Source organism: Lepisma saccharinum, chromosome 1, assembly GCF_977018435.1.
Source record: "Lepisma saccharinum chromosome 1, izLepSacc3.1, whole genome shotgun sequence".
NCBI classification, from domain to species: Eukaryota; Metazoa; Arthropoda; class Insecta; order Zygentoma; family Lepismatidae; genus Lepisma; species Lepisma saccharinum.
This window is the reverse complement of record NC_139229.1, coordinates 66,224,572-66,243,819: the sequence shown is the minus strand read 5'-3', so window position 1 is coordinate 66,243,819 and position 19,248 is coordinate 66,224,572. Positions and strand designations below refer to the sequence as shown.

Genomic DNA, 19,248 nt, shown 5'->3' with positions numbered 1-19,248 from the left:
AATCTTGAAAAGATTAAGAACTGTAAATAATTGGTCAATATCAAAACTTGAAATGTAAGTTACATAGAAAGTTTTTTTCATTTATTGCTATGCAAATTAAAAGCTTTTTTTCTCCTTCTTTTCAATTTCAATCATGCATTTTGTGATGGGAAGAAGCCCCACTCTCTTACCAATAACTGAACATGTTGAACCACAATACATTGTCTCAATAATATAAAATGATAGATAATGAAGTTCTCATCCGACATGTGTTATAAATATCCAAAATTTTGCATTTACATCAAAAGGAGGGAAATATATTAATATTATTATATTTATTACCTTAGAGGAATTACTGTAGATAAACTCAAGCTCTCATGTTATTGGAAGTACATGAAATATCATGCTAAAAGTTGACAAATAACTAAATTATTGACAAGTTTATTGATATACCAATATGAAAATATTCGCCAATGCTAATACAGTATTGATAATGTTCCATCTCCAGCTTCTACATAATAAAATATTAGTACAAAAATGGTATTTTGAAATTCAAAGCAGATGCATTTCACATTAGTAGCAACAGAGAAAAATGAGACAAGAAAAATAATACCATAAACATTAACTCTGGCACTATGGGAGACCTGATCTACCATATTCTTTGCAGTACATGTGTATTCTCCACCATCTTCCTCTCGGACATTGGTAATATTCACATGGCTGATAACGTCGTCATGAATTGTTACATACTGTCCAACAAGAAACCTAAAAAAGCAAGATAAAGGAAATGCATTTTTATAAATCTGAAGCACAGACAAAACTTTTAGAATTACTTATATAGAATGAACAAACCCTACTTTCCCATAAAAATTTCAATTTATACACCATGTCAGACCCCCACACCTCCCCTTGCTGATAGATACAACTGACTGAAGCTCATGACCAGCCTGACCTTGAGTATCTCCCCCTTGATATACATTCACACAGCACAGATCTGTGGGGAGGATGCTACCCTCTGTAGCAGAGTTTTTAGCACAGCATGCAATGAGGACTGTGTCTGGAGTCTCAGGTTTGAATTACAGCCTGGGCATGGGTATCCTTTGTGAGTGTCCCTTCATCAATTTCATCATATCATCACTCATCCTCATCTTTTGTTGCTTTAAACCTGTCATGCATCCAATCAGATAAATTTCCTCATCTGGCATATTCAAATAAATATTACTTTAAACTGAACGAAAACATTGTAAGTTGCACAAGCATAAGAAATAACACCATTATATCGTAATTTTAACTTTAAAACAATTGTGTGGGGTCAATGGTCAAGAGCATTTAGTGGTCAACTTTCCATCTCACTCACCACCAAAATTATTGGGTTCGAATCCTAGCCTGGACATTTGGTGTTATTTGTGATTGTCCCTTCATCAATTTCATCTGATCGTTACAGATTCTTATCATCGGGATGAGCCAAAAGTGGCAGAAAAGTGACATAAAATAACAAAAAATACAAATTAAAAACAATTACCTATCATTATCTGGAACTGGAAATCCATCGAGAGTCCAGATGAACTGTGGAGGTGGGTTTCCAGTAGCAACACACTTGAGGGACACGGAAGGCCCAGGCTGAAGTGTCTGCTCTGAGAATTTGTACACAAGTTCAGGACTTGCATCTGGAAAATTAATCATACAACAGTTTAAAATTATGTGGCACAAAGTTTAATAGTTTGAGTTGGCACAATCGATGTATTGTTAAATAAAATTCCTGTGAGCTTCAACCAAAATAGACATGGAATATGTAGCAGAAAACTTTAGTGCTGTACCTTATTGCAGAATAAAGTTACATCTTTCTGGATGCACTGAACATCCACTTTATTGGAGACAGTTCCACCATGCAGGTGATACAATGGATCATCTTAATAGAAATGAACAAGTTCTTATGAACAAAGCAGGTGCTCAAGTTTTGAGCATGTGTTAAGTTTTCATATGAATATACATATAAGCAATTTCTGAGAATGAGCCATTTTTTGTTTATATCAAAATGCGAGCACCTGCCCACCCACTGAGAAAGTAAGTTGAAAAATGGGTAAGTGCTTAGTTTTATTCACATGACACATTGGTACCAACCAGTGGCGTGCCCAGGATTTTCAAAAGGGAGGGGTTATGTATACTTTTTCTTGGTAGTCAGCTCTCATTTTGTCATATTTTCCTACTTTTGATGATTTATTTTTGTAATACTGGGCCAAGGGGGCAGGTTATAACCCCCATCAAACCCCCCCTCCATTCAGCACACCACTGGTACCAACATATAGTGAAGCTACACCGTGATAGTGGTTGCATCAGCAAAATAGTTAGAAGCAAGGTTTATGTGATTTTGGTTACGGAAAGATTTCAAGTGCTGTCACTTCCAGAACTGTGACATTGATGGAAATTTCTGGGCCCACAGTTACATAAGTGAACAGGAAAGGAAAAAAAGTTTGACGGCAAGTAATTTTATGGTCACAGAATGAAGGTGGACAACAGGAGTCAGAGATGACTCAGGAATTTTGCAGGTCAACGGAAAAGGCAAAAGCTCACAAATGAGAGTTGACTACAACGTTTTCACCATTTCCCAACAGTGTTATTATTGGATTGTAGGAAAGATGGGCTATTCCAGCTGACAGACTTGGTGTCAAGTAAGTTGGTGTCTCTTAGTAAACCGGACATCAAGTGCATATATAATTTCAACGTTGTACATATTTATGATGCAAAGTGTCAAAAACTTTTCTATTTCTGAGCATAAGCATTTCTTTAAATATCTTACAATTAAAAAAAAAATAAGAATGATAAATTTTGAAATCACATTAATATACTTGATTATTGTGACAAGATACATATACTCACAGACAGATATTGAATAATATATCATCATCTTGTGAAAATTAGGATATGTCCCTCTGGAAACACATACCTGTTATGGTGTACATCCCTGTGGTATCCTCCCTAGGGTTCTTGCGTGTGCAGGCACGCACACACACACACACACACACACACACACACACACACACACACATAAACACCTCAATTCATTTTCACTTTGTTGTCTATCTCAAAAGCTGTCCTTTCCTCTCCCCTGACATCACTATACATTCAGACATCAGCATGCATTCTTTACCAATTTTCTTTGCGATTAGCAAAAATTGGCAGAAAAGCAAAGTAAAATAAACCAAATCAAATTTACCAATCTCCTGTCAGCGAACAGTCACCTTTTTTAAATGCTGAGTTGTCCCTAGGCAGGATACAAACTCCTGGGAGCATTGACAGGCCATTACACCCCAGGTGTAAAGTGTGACCCTTTATCAAGACATCCAAATGCTAACCTCACTTCCACATACAATATACATCCTGGACTGCATTTTGCACAATAGTGAGGCTATGGCGTCTGAACCCATAGCCAGTATAATCCTCTATGGGGCTTGTCTTGTGTGCTGTCCATATGTGTTTGTGATTGTCGCTTCATCTATTTCATCTTATCACCATCCATCTTCATCTTCGCAATTAGCCAAAACTGGTAGAAACAAAGTAAAATATATCAAATCATTCATTCATTCTTGTGAAAATTTGGTTAGTCATGCAAGGAAAATTAAATTGCATATATGCATCCTAATTATGGCTGAATATACTAAACCTCTAAATGAAATGCCATAGTACCTCCTAACTGCAGCTCAGCAGTGGCCTGCACCATATCCCATTCGTTGCTGACAAAGCACTGATACATTCCATGGTCATCTTTCTCAACAGGGTCTACTCTCAATGTCTCTGGAATGTGGATCTGAAATCTAAAGAGTGCAATTCTTTGTTATAATTCATACATTAACTCACTTAATATTCTTGACCATTAATGATAATCAGCTGTGTAATGGCACAGCGGTATAAAACTTAATTATCTGAGCTACTGCAATTTACACAGTGTAAGTTTATCATGGTTATATTTTCTAATAGGTATTCTAGTTTAACAATTCTAGAGCTACTATATCAAATGCTTCTACTTGCAAAGAAAATGCAAACAATGTAGTGACAATCTTTAGCGTCAATAATCTCAAAAAAGTTAAAGTCTAACAGCAGTTATGGATACTTATTTGGGTGATGCACACATATTATGTACCTTCGATCATTGGCCAGTGGTTTTCCATTGCGATACCAACTAACTCTAGAAACAGGATGGCCACCTATTATGCAGTGAAAAACTGCCTGTTTCCCAACATCAACAACTTGGCTTTGTGGCTGAATATGAGCTGTCAAGGGGGCTGAAACAAACATAAATTTTGAGTAATTACTTCTGGCTTTTGTAATATATTTTCTTGCATTGATGAAATCTTGTGAATCATGAAATTCTGTTCAAAATAAATTTCAAAGTATTAACGGGAAAGGAATGAAGGTAAGTGTGGCAATAACTGTATAGGTTCACACTTAGATACTTGATTCCACATCTGTAATATTTTATAAGCTCTTACTGTTCTTGACGTAAGCATGTAAAATTTTGGTTCTAACTGATTGTGAAGGTGGGTGGCAAATCTGTATTTACTGCTTGGCATGTGTGAAATTCAACTGTTCAAGGACAGTGCATCAATTATACATGACATACTAAGAACCTTTATTTTCTTCCACGTTATTTTCTCCAAAAATTGTCTTTCTTTTTTTAATTTTTATGTACAAAATACAGTATCAACCTTGTTGGAAACAATAAAGAAACATACATATTATCTATTACATATTTTGGTTGAAAATGTGAAGATAATAACAACTTAGATTTGATTCTTGCACTGTTATTTACACAGCTAAATATATAAGTTTGTCATAACGAAATTGAATTCAAATATATAAGTTAAAAAACATGGCAAATTCACAACAAACTATGGAAATCACATATTATGCAAAATTTGTGATGCAGTATAATTGAAAAACATGATGAGGATGTATTGTTAAACATATGTAATCAATCACTTTATAAAACAATTAACATTTTGATAAACAAAACACAAGAGAAATGTAGAAATGAATGAGAAAAACATTTAATTTAAAATCAATATTTTTATCAGGATCAGGCAGTTAAAACATATTTTTCCAGTAATTATTATTTCTTTTATACATGTTAAAACTGTCTTGTTTTCATTATGGGGCCTTGTGTCAAGGTGTTGAAACATCGATATCACTTAACATTTTACCACTACAGGTAATGCTTTATACATTATGATAAGTGAAGTAACATCGACAACTACCTCAAAATCCAAATTATTATAGTCATTATTAACATTAATATTTAGAATACAAAAATATTAAAAGTACAACTGCAATTACTAGATAGTAGCAATGGACCGATTAATTTGGTACACTATATATTGGTATTTACTGACATAAGCATATACACATTGATATTCACAAATATACTGTAATTTTGTATAAAATTCTGCCATTTGTTAGTAGTTTTATGAACCTAAAGATATGATCTATATTCAATGTAGTTTTATAAAGTAAATATTTAAATATGCAGTTTCTTTTTTGAAGCAAACCCATCTGGTTACTTACAGCGGTGGCTGATGGCTCAGAAATAGGTGAAGGGCAAGTAGGAAGAAAATGGGGTAATAGAGAAAATTAGATCAATAGTTACACATACTAATTAGAAAATGGGGGTTTCTAACAAATCATACACTAACATTTAGTGTGTGTTTTGTTAGAAATCCCATTTTCTAATAAGAATGTGTAACTATTGATCTACATTTCTCTATTATGCCACTTTGTTCCTACTTGCCCTTCACCTAATTCAGAGCCACAGCCGCTGCTAGTTACGTAATAAATTAAAGATGTGAATAAACCATTCAGGTATTTAAGATAAAATCTGCAATTTTATATCAGATACACAGAATGTTGGTTAATTCTATCAGTAAGTTTTATAGCAGTATTAGAAAAAAAAAATATCAATCGATCTCTACTAGACAAAAATTCAAATGCAAATAAAGACCAAATTTAATGATTTGAACAGAATACAGGTTCCTTTGCAATGAAATAGCCATTGTGAAGATATCCACATACCTTTGACTGTAAGAATAACTTGTGCGGTTTCTTCCCCAGCAGAATTATTTGCCAAACATATATACTTTCCACGATCTTCTAAGCGAGTCTTGTGAATCATCAGAAGGCCAGCCATCATTTGCATCCTATCACCCAACTGAACAATCATTCTTTGGCCATTTTCATCTTTGAACCATCTATAATTGAACACATAAAGTATTGTGAGTAAAAATGTATTTGTCAAATGCAAGCTACTGTCTAGTGATTAAACATTTACATCCACTTTTATTGGTGGTAAATAGTGCCTAATATAAACCCAGATTGACTGTGAAGAGCATGAACCATATGCAATATAACTTGTTTATATTTTCTTCGGTGGGCTGAGTTATAAAACATGAAATGCAAAATATGGAAATATATATATTCATATATGTGTGTATATAATTTGGGAAAATATAAAAGGTAGGAACCAAACATTGGAGTTCCACTGTGTACACTGTTTCTCTTGTAAATATTATATATATATATGTATGTATGTATGAATTTTTAATGAGCTAAGTTCAGAAGAATATATATAAAAAAACAACAAATGTGCTAAGAATGATAACTTTGCAGATATATACTGTAGAACCACCCTAAACTTAGTTTTTTATTATATATTTTTGGCTTTTCGTTTTCTTTTATCACTTAGAAGTTTGTAGGATTTCCTTTTTCTTCAAGGTCGCACCCAGTCCCTTGCTTGGCATGGGGAGAGGGAGAACTGTGCCCCTTAGGCAAGTCACACTGGCTAGGGTGTTATTTTTGTTATTTTTATTCTATTTTTGGTTTATTAGTTTGTGTGTGTGTGTTAGAGCCACTGGACAAGACTAAAAAAAACGGCAACACTGCAAGGACACAGGGGAAGTTTTGGCATCTTTGGAAGGACAGGAAACAAGAAGTGAGGGTGGATGTTAGAAGGTGGAAAATCTTTGTGAATGTGCATACAGGGATGCAGGCCGGTGCTTTGGAGGAGAGAAGTAGGTGAAGTGTGATTGGTGTGCAGGTGGCGATGGTGAGTGGAAGATAAGAACTTTATACCACTCCACCCTGGCCGAGAGGACTAAGGGAGTTACGAAGCTTTTAGCCGGAACATCAGCCAGCCTAGAGGAAGGTAAAAGGAAGCTGAGACCTGGACCCCTCCTCATCTAAAGGAAGAACAGTGTGTGAGTGAGGAATGGAAGTGATTCTATGTACGGTGCACCACATAAGTGACTTTACTTATGGCCATAAGAGTTCCATAAGAGTTACTTATTTTTGTGTTATATGTGCTATGCGGGTTATTGTATATTTTCTTTTATTACGTATCAATAATAATCTATATGTTCAGAGCAAAATTCAAGTTCACTTCATATTGCCCCCCCCCCCCGCCCCCCATCACAATACAAAGAAGTATCTCCATAAGAACTGTTACACTGCTGGAATTAACTGTTGATCTAATGTTATCATTACTACCAAAATAAATACAAAAATCTGATAAACAATCAAAATTCCAAGTTAATTGTTCAACATACATCTCAAGATCTTTGAGAAATCTAACTTGGTTGGTAACCCAAGAACACTTGTTTCAATCATGTGGCCATGAAAGTTACAATTCCTGTAGAACTATTATTAGAATTAATACTGAATCTTTATTTTGGCAGTAACATGCCAAATAATGCAGCAATAATAATTTCAACTGAACCAGTTACATGAAATAAATAACCTTGTGGCACACAGAGACTATATTATAACTTAGTACCACAAGCTATTTCATATAAGTAGTTTGGTTGAATTAGTTCTCTCAATTATAGGAAGATGGTAGTAGTATCCACATGTGCATGCACAAATATGTGCATATTTTTACTTCAGTTTATTAATAAATTTTGAATTATAATATAACAGTTAGTGAAAACAGAAGCATGTCTAGCATCAAGTACTTACATGTAAGTTGGCACTGGGAATCCATGAGCAACACAAGGCAATGTAACATCGTCTCCTTCCTTTACATGCTTAGCTACATGTTTATCTACAGTTAATCGTGGGTGAACACTTCCTTTCGGTTCTGAAATTTTTATAACAAATAATATTATAGCTCTTTTTCTAGGAGCAATATTATATATGAGCAGCTCGGGAGTAGAACTTGATAACCCACAAAAGTATGAAACTGAGGAAAAACGCAAGTGAAAGTTGGTCCATTACATGGTGGCTCATGGGTTACCTAGTTGTTGCCGTGTATTTTTGGCTGCCAGCGGCTACTGAAGGAACTCCAGTCACTATTGTACAGCAACTGCATCCAATGTTAACTAAATTTTTACTGCTGAGCTGCTCATACATTTAATCCTTTCACATAAGGTACACATTTATTTGAATTTTGTCGAAATGCACTTGAATATTGAGGAAAAACCTCTGATGTACTTTAGAATATCCATTTCTCTTCATGTGATAGATGCAAGCAAGCTAGATAATGCCTATTAAAAATGACACCAACAAATGTGCTTAAATCCGCATGTATTTCTTGTGTACAATGAATAGAGGAATGCCCATTACATTTCTGACACACTGTAATGGAAATTTTTCATGTTTTTGAAAGGTGTGAGGTGTATTTTCCTACCATGTTTTGTCACAAAATAATGCAAAATGAACAGCAAAATGCAAAAACAGTTTCAAACATGAAATTTAGAGTTTCTGAAGTCTGAATTATCCTGCGAGTTATGCAAATCATGGAAGATTGATTAATTCTGCTGCAAATATTTGAGAAGGAAAAATTGACTTCTTGAGAGAGAAATAAACTTAATACTCTGATAACTATAATATATATATATATATATATATATATATATATATATATATATATATATATATATATATATTAATCAAATATAGGGTTATATTAACCATCTTAACACTGAAATGGCCATTTTATATACAGCTTTTGATCTCAAATTGTGCTCACTTTTTGTACCAAAAACTTTATCTTTTATTCACCATATATATGTAGCTCTAACAATGAACAATCAAGGATTTCCAGATTTGATCACTGGTGGAGGCACGTTTCACAGTGATCCCCACCCTGAACTGAAGGTTCAGTCTTGAGTAACCTCTCTGAGCATAAAGTGGACTTCAATACAAACCACGTTTATGGAGAATGAAAATGAACCTCTTTAACGGAATGTTTTCACTAGTCAAAGACACAGTTTGGCACATCTGGCATGACCTAATTTTCTGCACAGGTAAAACAGAAACAGTGAAAAATCAGGTAAAACCAGGGCTAGTTCGATAGCTAAGTTATTGAACAATGGCATGGTATGCCAGAGACCCAGGTTCGAGTTGAGATCAAGCCTCAATTTTTAGCAGAAATATCGTCTTATTTTCTTTATTTGAAATTTCATCTTTCCATTCATGTACTCCATGCTATGTTATTAAAGTAAAGTGCTCCCCTGTGCTTTGAACCATGCCAAAGTAACATATTCCTAGAATATTCTCTTCGTGAAGGAAACTGCACATCTTGTTCTTAAGCTTTATATTTTTTTATAAATTCTAAAGAACTAAAAGAATAAAAAAAGGTAAAAGGTAAAGTGCTCCCCTGTGCATAGCACCTCGCCATGAAGGCATATAGGGGGTGTGGGGGTAACGCCCCACACTTTCTTGATCCGGTCGTGAGTGGAGGTGATGTGATCAGCATTATGCCCCTGACCGCCTTTACCCCCCAGGGTTTCCCCCAGGTACCCATGTTATTCGACGCTGGGTGGGTGCCAGGGCCGCTTCCAACGTTAGAAAAGTTACCAGATTTGAACCGGCCAGGGATCGAACCCAGGACCTTGAGCATGGTAGTCAGATGCGTTACCGACTGAGTATTGTAAAAGTACACTAAAAACTATGGATGTAATGAGATAAAAATTTTAGAGATAACAAAAGGATATAATTATGAATGTGGTGTGGTTAGTTAATAGTACTATCAATTAGCTAAATTATCATAAAATTTACTAATAAACTAATATGCCACAATTACCCAATATCAACCTATAAATTCATTTCATCTGTGAAATACAAATTGATAATTATTAAAACAGTGTTTTTATTTTCAATAGACCAAAGAAATATTAAAATGAGGAAGTATTTTACTTCAGTTTCTAGAAGAAGTTAGATAATAGTTATGCTTGATTCATGTAGATGTTTTAAATTCATTTGCATTTTACAAAGTGAAGGTTTCAACATGAAATCAAAAATTTAAAAAGCTTTGCTTTGCAATTGCATGATTGGGTTTACATGTAATTCTTACCTGTGATAATAACCCTCCCAGGAAATGAACTGGAGTGCATTTCTGCTGTGAGCCGATGAATTGTTCTACATGTATAACTTTTATAACCATCACTAGGTCCTGCATCAAATATGTATAATTCTCCAGAAGGTAACACTGTATATTTTCCACCTGCAAGAACAAAATGTCTGTAAATGATAGCAATGTAAATTATAATTTTTGGTCTGCAATAAAAATTGTATTTAAAGCTTGAATTATGCACAGAGTCACTACAAAGTACCTACACTGGATAGTTTCATGAAATTCAGAAGGATATTTTTAAGGATGGTTATCACTTCATCCTATTTAGGATAGATTTAAGGATGGGATAAATTTCCAAGCTAAAGAGTTCCATACCAAATTCAGAACTAAATTAGTTAGAGTTGTGTGAGACTAGCTTTACACATAATGACAATTAGAAGTAACACAAATGTAAGAAAGAGAGGGAGGGGGGGTAATGAAATTAGTGCTTGCTATAACATAAAGATAAATTGATTAACTTGTATGTTTTAGGCAGCATGTTCTAATTAACAAACGACCAACAAAATGTTATAATTCACAAAATGTAAACCACTATTTTCTTCATTCTTCTTAAAGGTTTGCTTAACTACTTTTGGTTGATGCAAAATAATACAATATAGTTATTTTAAGTTTTTTATTATTTTTCCTGCAATGTTCCATCCTGGTCCCAGAATTTTCTCAAGCTTACAGCAAGATACACGCACAACACACAAGCTTACATGAATAGTCACTCTACACTTCTAAGAAATGTATAGTTTGTGGCCTAGTTTCTTCCTAGTAAAACTAGTTTTTACACCTTGCTGTACTTTCTCAGGTGTCATAACTGGTTGTTTCTTCCCCCTCCTTTATCCTGTTACTTATTCATCTTGTTTTGGTATAAGCTTGAGAATGTTCTGGGAAACCAGGACGAAACTTTGCAGGAAAAATAAAAACCTCTTAAAATGAAGATATATATATATTATTTTTTATCACTATTTTTTAAATATAAAAAAAATATTCGGATAATACCCTGGTGTTAAATTCTAATAATAAACAACAAAACAAATAATATTACAACTCCAATATTCAAGTCATAAAAAGAAAAGAGTCAAAAAGTAATAAAGAAATGATCCATCATATCACAGTTTATGTGATATACCATATAACTACATTCTGGCGAAGTAAACTCCATACCAGCTAACTGTAGACCAGGCGAATGAGAACAAGTCTCTGCGCAAGTAGTGATGCGAGAAGGCTCTACCAATGAACAGTGAGAGAAACGGGATTGTGTAATGGGCGACGGGAATTACCCATTCTCTCTGTAAGAGTTGCAAACTTTTGAAAAGGATAATACCGAACACACATGGCAAATGGACCATATTTTTATCTCCAGGTCCGTACGATTGGTTTAAGAATTTCTTAGGGAAATATTAGGGATAAAACTGCAAGAGCAAATTTTGCCAAGCCGTGCATTTAGCGTACGGACTAAAGTCTGGACAGTACGTCCGTACATGCCATGAAATTTCCGTACATGTACGGTCAGGACTGTACGGTTGGCAACGCTGCACTTTAACCACTCGATTTTCCTCCTCCTCTGCCGATATGCGTGGCCCTGCTCTACAGCTAGCTGCGACAGGGTATAGGTCATAAGTGTTTAAAAAAATCCACACAAAACATTGGTACATATGTTTGGATTCTGAGAGAACACATTCAGAAAATACAAACTCACTGCAATATCTTCGTTAAACAATGAAAAATTTTGCACATTGCTGCACCTATTAATCACAATTACAAGGAACTGGGAGAGGGTTTTAGAAAACAAATAAAAAATGAATAATAAACAAGAACATATTTCACAGATATTGCCGCATGCATGGACCAAACCACCAAGCAAAAATTATCTGGCATCATGTTCCACTTCTAAAATTATGAAGCTTTTTGGGAAGATCTTGCCCATATAATCTTTGTTCTCGTACAGACCAGATGTTTCATGTTTGCTGGTTATAAACAGCACTGTTGTCAGTGGCGAAGCGTTACATTTTTACGTAGTCATCGCAAGACTTGCCAAGCGTCAGGGTCAATCTTTCAACCGTGGAAGGGGAGGGGGATTTCTACATTGATAATGATGATAACAGACGTGTGAAGTAGAGATGGCCAAATTCATTTTCTTCTACGTTGTATATGATCGTAAAATAAGGAAAACTAAACTTTCTTAAATTCTACCCGAAAAATGGAAAAATTGTTAAACGTCTCTCTCCGAAATCCGGGCAGTAAAATTTCCGAATCGAGATTTTAAATTTTCCGGAATCCTGATGTTGTTGACCATCCCTGGTGTGAAAGTAAGATATGTTAGGGAAAAGGTTCTGTCTAAGTAAGTATGTCTGTCACCTCGAGAACAAAAATCTTGATCAGTCTTGTCATTCGTAAGCACAGTAAACACAAAACAACATTGAAGTACTTCGTGTTTTGTAAAGTAAGACCATTATTTTCAGAAAACGATATTTGAACCGCAGGATCAAAAGAAATAAATAAATTGAAAAGGAGAAATACTGTGAAGGAAATACAATTGATCCAGAACTGCTTCCCCCCCACCCCCAACTCTTTCTAGCACTAACCGTGGGAAAATTTATGCTTTTGCTTAATTATGACGTCACTGAAAGCCTGCCGTGTTTGTAAACAAGAGGGCTGAAAAAAGGCCTCTTATGACCAGACCTTCAAGAGCGGGGGAAAAGCAGTCGAAGGGCCTTGGTTTCGCAGACCTGCTGCGATGAGTTGGCTCGCCTGACGCCATTGCACTCAACAGGAAACGTAGCGGGACGGCTGGGCACGGGGGTGTAGAACTGGGCTCTCCTTTCGACTCGCTAAACTTAGGGAATCTCTTACGTATTTCTAGCTGTTTCATGGCGTCGAGTGACTAATTTCGCTCAAATATGCGAGTATTCTGACTTATTTTTTACTTTTTCTTTAAAAAGCATTTTTTTTATTATTTTGCTATGTCAGCGCCGCATCTCCCGATGACCGGACGCTTCGCCTCTGGCGGTTGTCACAAAATTTCACAGGGGATATGCTATGTTTCGTGAAACCTCAAGTGGAGACCATTAACTTTGGATTATGTTTCCATTAAATATGTGGATGAAGTCAATTTACTTCTGCAAAAAATGTAATTCATGACAGAATACTGATGACAATGATATACCCATAATTGGCATAAAAGAAGCATATTGTAACAGAGAAGGTATTTTTAAATTAAAAAAATAGGTTGACATCGGTTTGTATACTGATAACAATTCTAAATATACTGCTAATTACACAAAAAGTGAAAATCTTGGAGAAATACTGAGGTCAAAAACGAAAAAATAATGAACAGGAAAAGCAACGATTCTCTTTTCTTTCATTCTCTTAGTGTTTAAAACTGAAAGAGAACAGACCCAAATTTACGGAGATTTCACACTGAAGTAGATTATAAGCTCACTGGAGTAACGACCAAATTACATAGAAACGAGATGAAAGTTAGAAGGTATAGGTTACAGACAGACAGAGACAGAGAGAGAGAGAGAGAGACAGAGACAGAGACAGAGAGAGAGAGAGGGAGAGAGAGAGAGAGAGAGAGAGAGAGAGAGAGAGAGAGAGTAAGAAGACTAAATTTCAATTCCATTCATCACAGAAGATACGGCAAAAATAAATTTTGAAATTTAATAAATAAATATGATATCTATCTATCTATACAGTTTCTCATACACTCCTTGGGAACACATGTGTATCTGTCTATTTATTTTTTACATCTAATTTGAAAGGTTCAATATTGTTTGAGTTTCTTCGGCCTAGATTGGGATTCATAAATAGTAATTTCACGAAACAAAGTTTTAAATTGACTGAAGCCATCCCCGTGATTCAATACGAGGGTCACTATTTATATTTTGAGCCTAACAATGAAAAAACAGGAATTTGGCATTGAAAACTGGTTTATTGTTTTTCGAAGTATTCTCCTTTATGGTCAATACACTTTTGCATTTGTTCGAACCATTTGTCAAAGCAGTTTTTCCAATCTTTTTGAGACACCTCCATAATATGGTTTTTGAACGCATCAACGGCGTCTTCCGCTGACGAAAATCGTTGTCCATGCAATTTATTCTTGACATTCGGGAACAAGAAGAAGTCATTGGGTGCCAAATCAGGACTGTACGGCGGATGACCCATCAATTCGATTTTTTGACTGTTCATAAAGTCGGTTGTTAGACGAGATGTGTGACAGCTGGCATTGTCTTGATGAAGAATGATCCGACGGCATTTGTTTGTTTTCCGTATTTGCCCGAAGACCTCTGGCAAACAAATTGTTGTGTACCATTCAGAGTTGACCGTTCTACGTTCCTCTAAAGGCACAGTTGCCACATGACCAGTTTTCCCGAAAAAACAGGCGACCATTTGTTTCGATGTGCTTCGAGCGCGAACAACTTTTGTTGGATTGGGTTCATCTTGAAACACCCATACAGTCGACTGCTGTTTGCGTTCCGGCTCATATGCATATATCCATGATTCATCACCTGTTACAATCTTATATACGTCTTTTGAAGCACCACGATTGTATTTATTGAGCATTTGTTTGCACCAATTGACGCGAGCGTCTTTTAGAGTTTTTGTCAAATTGTGTGGGATCCAACGAGAACATACCTTTCTCACAGCTAAATGATCATGTAATATTTTATATATGCTGGTGGAACTAATGCTTATGGTTGCCTCAATCTCACAGTATGTCACATGACAGTATTAGGTTTTGCACAGCATCAATGTTTTCTTGAACAACAACTGATTTTGGACTACCTTCGCGAATCTCGTCGGTGAGCGAATGGCGGCCACGATTAAATTCGTTATACCAGCGTTTCACAGTGGCAAAGGATGGGGCTTCATCGCCAAATGTGGAAGTAAGTTGATCGATGCACTCTTGTCTTGATAATCCACGTCGAAAATCGTAAAAAATCATCGCACGAAAATGTTCACGAGTTAATTCCATTTTATTGTTGTCGCGCAATCTCCAAGGCAACATAAACAACACAAATGAAGCTATTGACAAAACATTTGAAGTACGTTATGGTCAATAATGCCAGAGGATTCCGTGCAAACGTCAAATCGCGCCTAACTTCAATCAGTGTTGCCAAGGTTCAAAAATATAAATAGTGGCCCTCGTATATCTTATATCTTCATACAATATTATTCTGACACCATACATAAAATTTGTTTGCACTGCTTAGAACTGTATGTAAAAATAAACTACATCATCTCAGCAGATCTACAGAAGATAGTAATACATACAGATATTTATCAATTCCTGATCTACAGCATAGCACGTCAATATCTCAATAATCTATTCCTGTATTGGAATTTGCTGTTTCAAACAGGACTTGATCTTCGGGAAGTAGTCAACTGTAGACAAGCTCCAGGTGCCTTAAAATACAGTGAAGAAGAAAGGATAGATTGACTCACCTGTATCAGTGTTTGGGTAGATGTTGACATTTCCATCTTGACTCCATGACGTCACCATCACATACTCTGCTACATAACTAGGCACGAGACACCTGAAATGAGGAGACACATAAGTGTGTATTGGAAAAATAAAACTTCTGAATTGTGTGCCCTGCTTGGTGTCAGTGCATTGGTACGAAACAGATCAAGAAAATTAATCTGGTCAATGTTTTGAAAATCAATAAAGATATTAGCCTAATAATCATGCAAAACCATAAATAATATTAATAAGAATTTTTGTTTCTTCAAGAGATGATGCTCGATGTTTCGATATACTGCAGACAACACTCCCCTCAGAACTTTTTCCAGGGGTTGTAGAGTAATTTCATATCTTGCCCTCCAGTCATAGAAACTTATATTTTACTTTAATTATTATTATTACTGTATTATTTTACAAATCATAAAATTGATATTGACTTGAAAATACTGTGTCATCCTTGAAAAGTTCAGATTTCAGTCCACCAGTAGTATCGGTTAGGTGTCAAAACTGGGGCGCAAGGACAGTTAACTTTTTTTGATAGTCAAGGCTTAGCATTAAGATGCTATAGTGTGTGTGTGGGTGTGGGGTGGGGGATTAGCAAAAAGTGTGTCCCGAGTCCACTATTTATACAGAAACTGGATTGACCTTGCTTGCTTTCCTTTCCATAAACATTTATCATTTTGTTGAACAGACAACATGGAGTGCGTTCCGAAAGACTTAACGAAACGAACGAATTCAACGAAGATAACTGGGCTCGTGAACCTGGTGAAACCAGTTATTTTACAGACTTATGGAAAAGCGCAGGCACATCGTTTTGTTTACAGAAAGTTTCCACATGGCGTCCAGCGGAAGGCACACCATAGGGGCATGACAGGCCGCACAAGCTTGCGTTCGATTGGTGAAAGCAATCGGTTGGGTATGGAATCTCCCTTAGGGCGGGTTGCACCATCTCCACTTAACGTCTCATCCTCCACTTAACACCATTTCGCGGTTGTTCAATGTCCGCCTAACGTTACCTAGCACTTAAAGTTCCGTGTAAAGTAAGTGGTGGTCGGGGCTCTGCCTAAGGCGTTAAGTGCCGATAAATACGTATTTGATATTAAATGAGAGTACGACACATGCATTACCTACTTCGATCAGCTGTTTCATTTTATTACAATAAATATTTAGTTTTTTAAACATATTTTAGTTCAAAAAGCATGTACAGGTACTTGGAATTGACAAGCAGACATTCACGTAATAAACAAACAAACCACAATTGAAAACACAACACAACTTTCTCCAGTTTCTGTCTGTTGCCAGATCGTACGGCAAGTTCCACCTTACAAGGCGCAGGATAAAAAATGCTTGGTGCAACCATGGAGATATGAAGGGGGAGGAGTAAGCCTAGCGCGAGTTTCCTGAAGCCGGGTCACGTGACAGAACCGGAGAAGTCAGACCAAAACATTCGAAGACGCCGTAAGAAAGAATGTAATTTTGTGTACTTTTGAATGAGATTTAGGAAGCAATGGCGCCTGCTCAACACACGGCTGTACTAACAGAAGCGACAGAAAACCTGAAGGAATAATATTCCATAAGCAAATAAAGCTACTTATAGTTTGTTTTGTAGTATTTAAGTGTAAAGTAGACCTCCAGTTTTCCTTTGTAGTTGGAGCCTACTTCCATGCTCCTTCCAGCCCGCGCGCGCTTGCAGCAGCCAATGCGGTGTTCGTCTGTCTGTTAAGTCATTGGTTGAAGTAGATGCGGCCATCTTACGCAGACAAACTTAAGCTCCGCCCACTGGCTTCAAAACGAAAGCAAGGAGTGACACGAGACTGCAGGCACCTGGGCGCAACCCACCGCCGCCTAAATCTCCCGATGTTCATTTTGAATCAACCTCCCCTCACTCTTACCCTCCGAGAACGCAGTCGACCTCGCCCTCCACCGCCCTCACCCTCCGACATCACTCTCGCCCTCGCCCTCCACCGACCTCACCCTGAAACATGTCGCCCTCCACCGCCGTCACCCTCCGAGATCGAAGTTGCACTTACCCTCCACTACCCTCCATTCGCCCTCACTCTCCCCAGCCCTCACGTCATAACTAGTGGGTGGATTTTTGCATATTTGCATTCGCATCTTGAGGAAAATTCACATGCTTTCAATATATCTTGATATGGGATACTCTGGCAACGTTTTAGAGTTTATATTTTCATATTACAGGCGTTAGTGCATATTATTGCATATACGTATTGGCAGTAATTTTCATGCAATCGTTCATTTCAAGTTTGCCTCTTTGTGTGTGTGTGTGTGTGTTGTGTGTGTGTGTTGTGTGTGTGTGTGTGTGTAATCTGTGCTATATGGCCTGTGGGCTCTAGTTGGATGGGTCAAGGAGATCCAGTTATTGGAAACTACTGTGTATGCTAAGATCAAGAAAAACTCCTCCCACATCACATCCACATCAACCAGGGACATCTAAAAGAATGAGTCACATATCTAGGTGCCAGTAACAGTAGCAGGGATGCATTATTTGTTCTTTATCTGGTGATATGTTTGTTACCTTTGTAACTCTGTGCGTGTGTCCGTGCCTGAGTGATACCTGTTTGGGGGGGGGGGGAGTTAAAAGAGAAATTTCTCCTTCAGCTCGCAAATGTTCGTTCTTTGGGGGATGACTCCCCAACCACACCCTCCCATACATAAATATACATGCCAAGGTGTGTGCTGTCGCCACCCGTTTGAAAACCTGAACTTATTGAATAAATATTTACACTTTATGGAAATGTGAATAGTTAAATAAATAATTAGATATGCAGCCCTTAAAGTGACCCGGAACACAACGGAACTCTGTTCCGGCAGATCAGTTTGGTGGCGGAATTCAATTCCTTCTATGATATGGCCGTAGGCAGGGGTTGGGTTGACCAGAAATTTTTAGGAGGGATCAGACCACTGTTAAAATTTCAATAATATAAATAATAATAATAATAAATATTATTATAAAATGTGAATCAAAATACCATAACACTGATCTGATTTAATTCCATTATTATTATCATCATCATTTTCATTATTATTATTAGGCTATTATTATTACTGCTGTTGTTATTATATCCTTGAGGAGACTTTCATTCTCGATCCACCAGATGAACAGCATAACGGTTTATACATTGTATATTTTACATTTAATACAGTTAGAGTACACGAAATGTTATTCTTTTTTGTTATTATTTTTTATATAATTTGTTCAAATAAAGCTTTCAAAAAGAGACAGCTGGACATTTTATTTTAAAAAAATATTGTTTGTCCTCTCACATAAAACTTAAAATTTGGAATTTTCAAAACTGTGGAACCATTTATTATTTCGATTAAATGGTAGATTATGATATATATATATATATATATATATATATATATATATATATATATATATATATATACAACC

At 36.3% G+C, this 19,248-nt stretch overlaps 1 protein-coding gene across 1 annotated transcript in view; it reads right to left on the bottom strand.

Moving 5' to 3' along the window:
• The window catches only part of Dscam4 (Down syndrome cell adhesion molecule 4), a 482,573-nt gene that overhangs the window by 80,412 nt on the left and 382,913 nt on the right, over window positions 1-19,248 (bottom strand). Inside the window, exons 5-12 of the mRNA XM_083132205.1 lie at window positions 15,815-15,906; window positions 10,319-10,468; window positions 7,981-8,101; window positions 6,043-6,218; window positions 4,118-4,259; window positions 3,664-3,791; window positions 1,502-1,646; window positions 593-744 (exon numbers count right to left, since the gene is read on the bottom strand). Of these exons, the coding sequence (XP_082988331.1) occupies window positions 593-744; window positions 1,502-1,646; window positions 3,664-3,791; window positions 4,118-4,259; window positions 6,043-6,218; window positions 7,981-8,101; window positions 10,319-10,468; window positions 15,815-15,906 (1,106 nt within the window). The remainder of the gene's footprint in view (window positions 1-592; window positions 745-1,501; window positions 1,647-3,663; window positions 3,792-4,117; window positions 4,260-6,042; window positions 6,219-7,980; window positions 8,102-10,318; window positions 10,469-15,814; window positions 15,907-19,248) is intronic.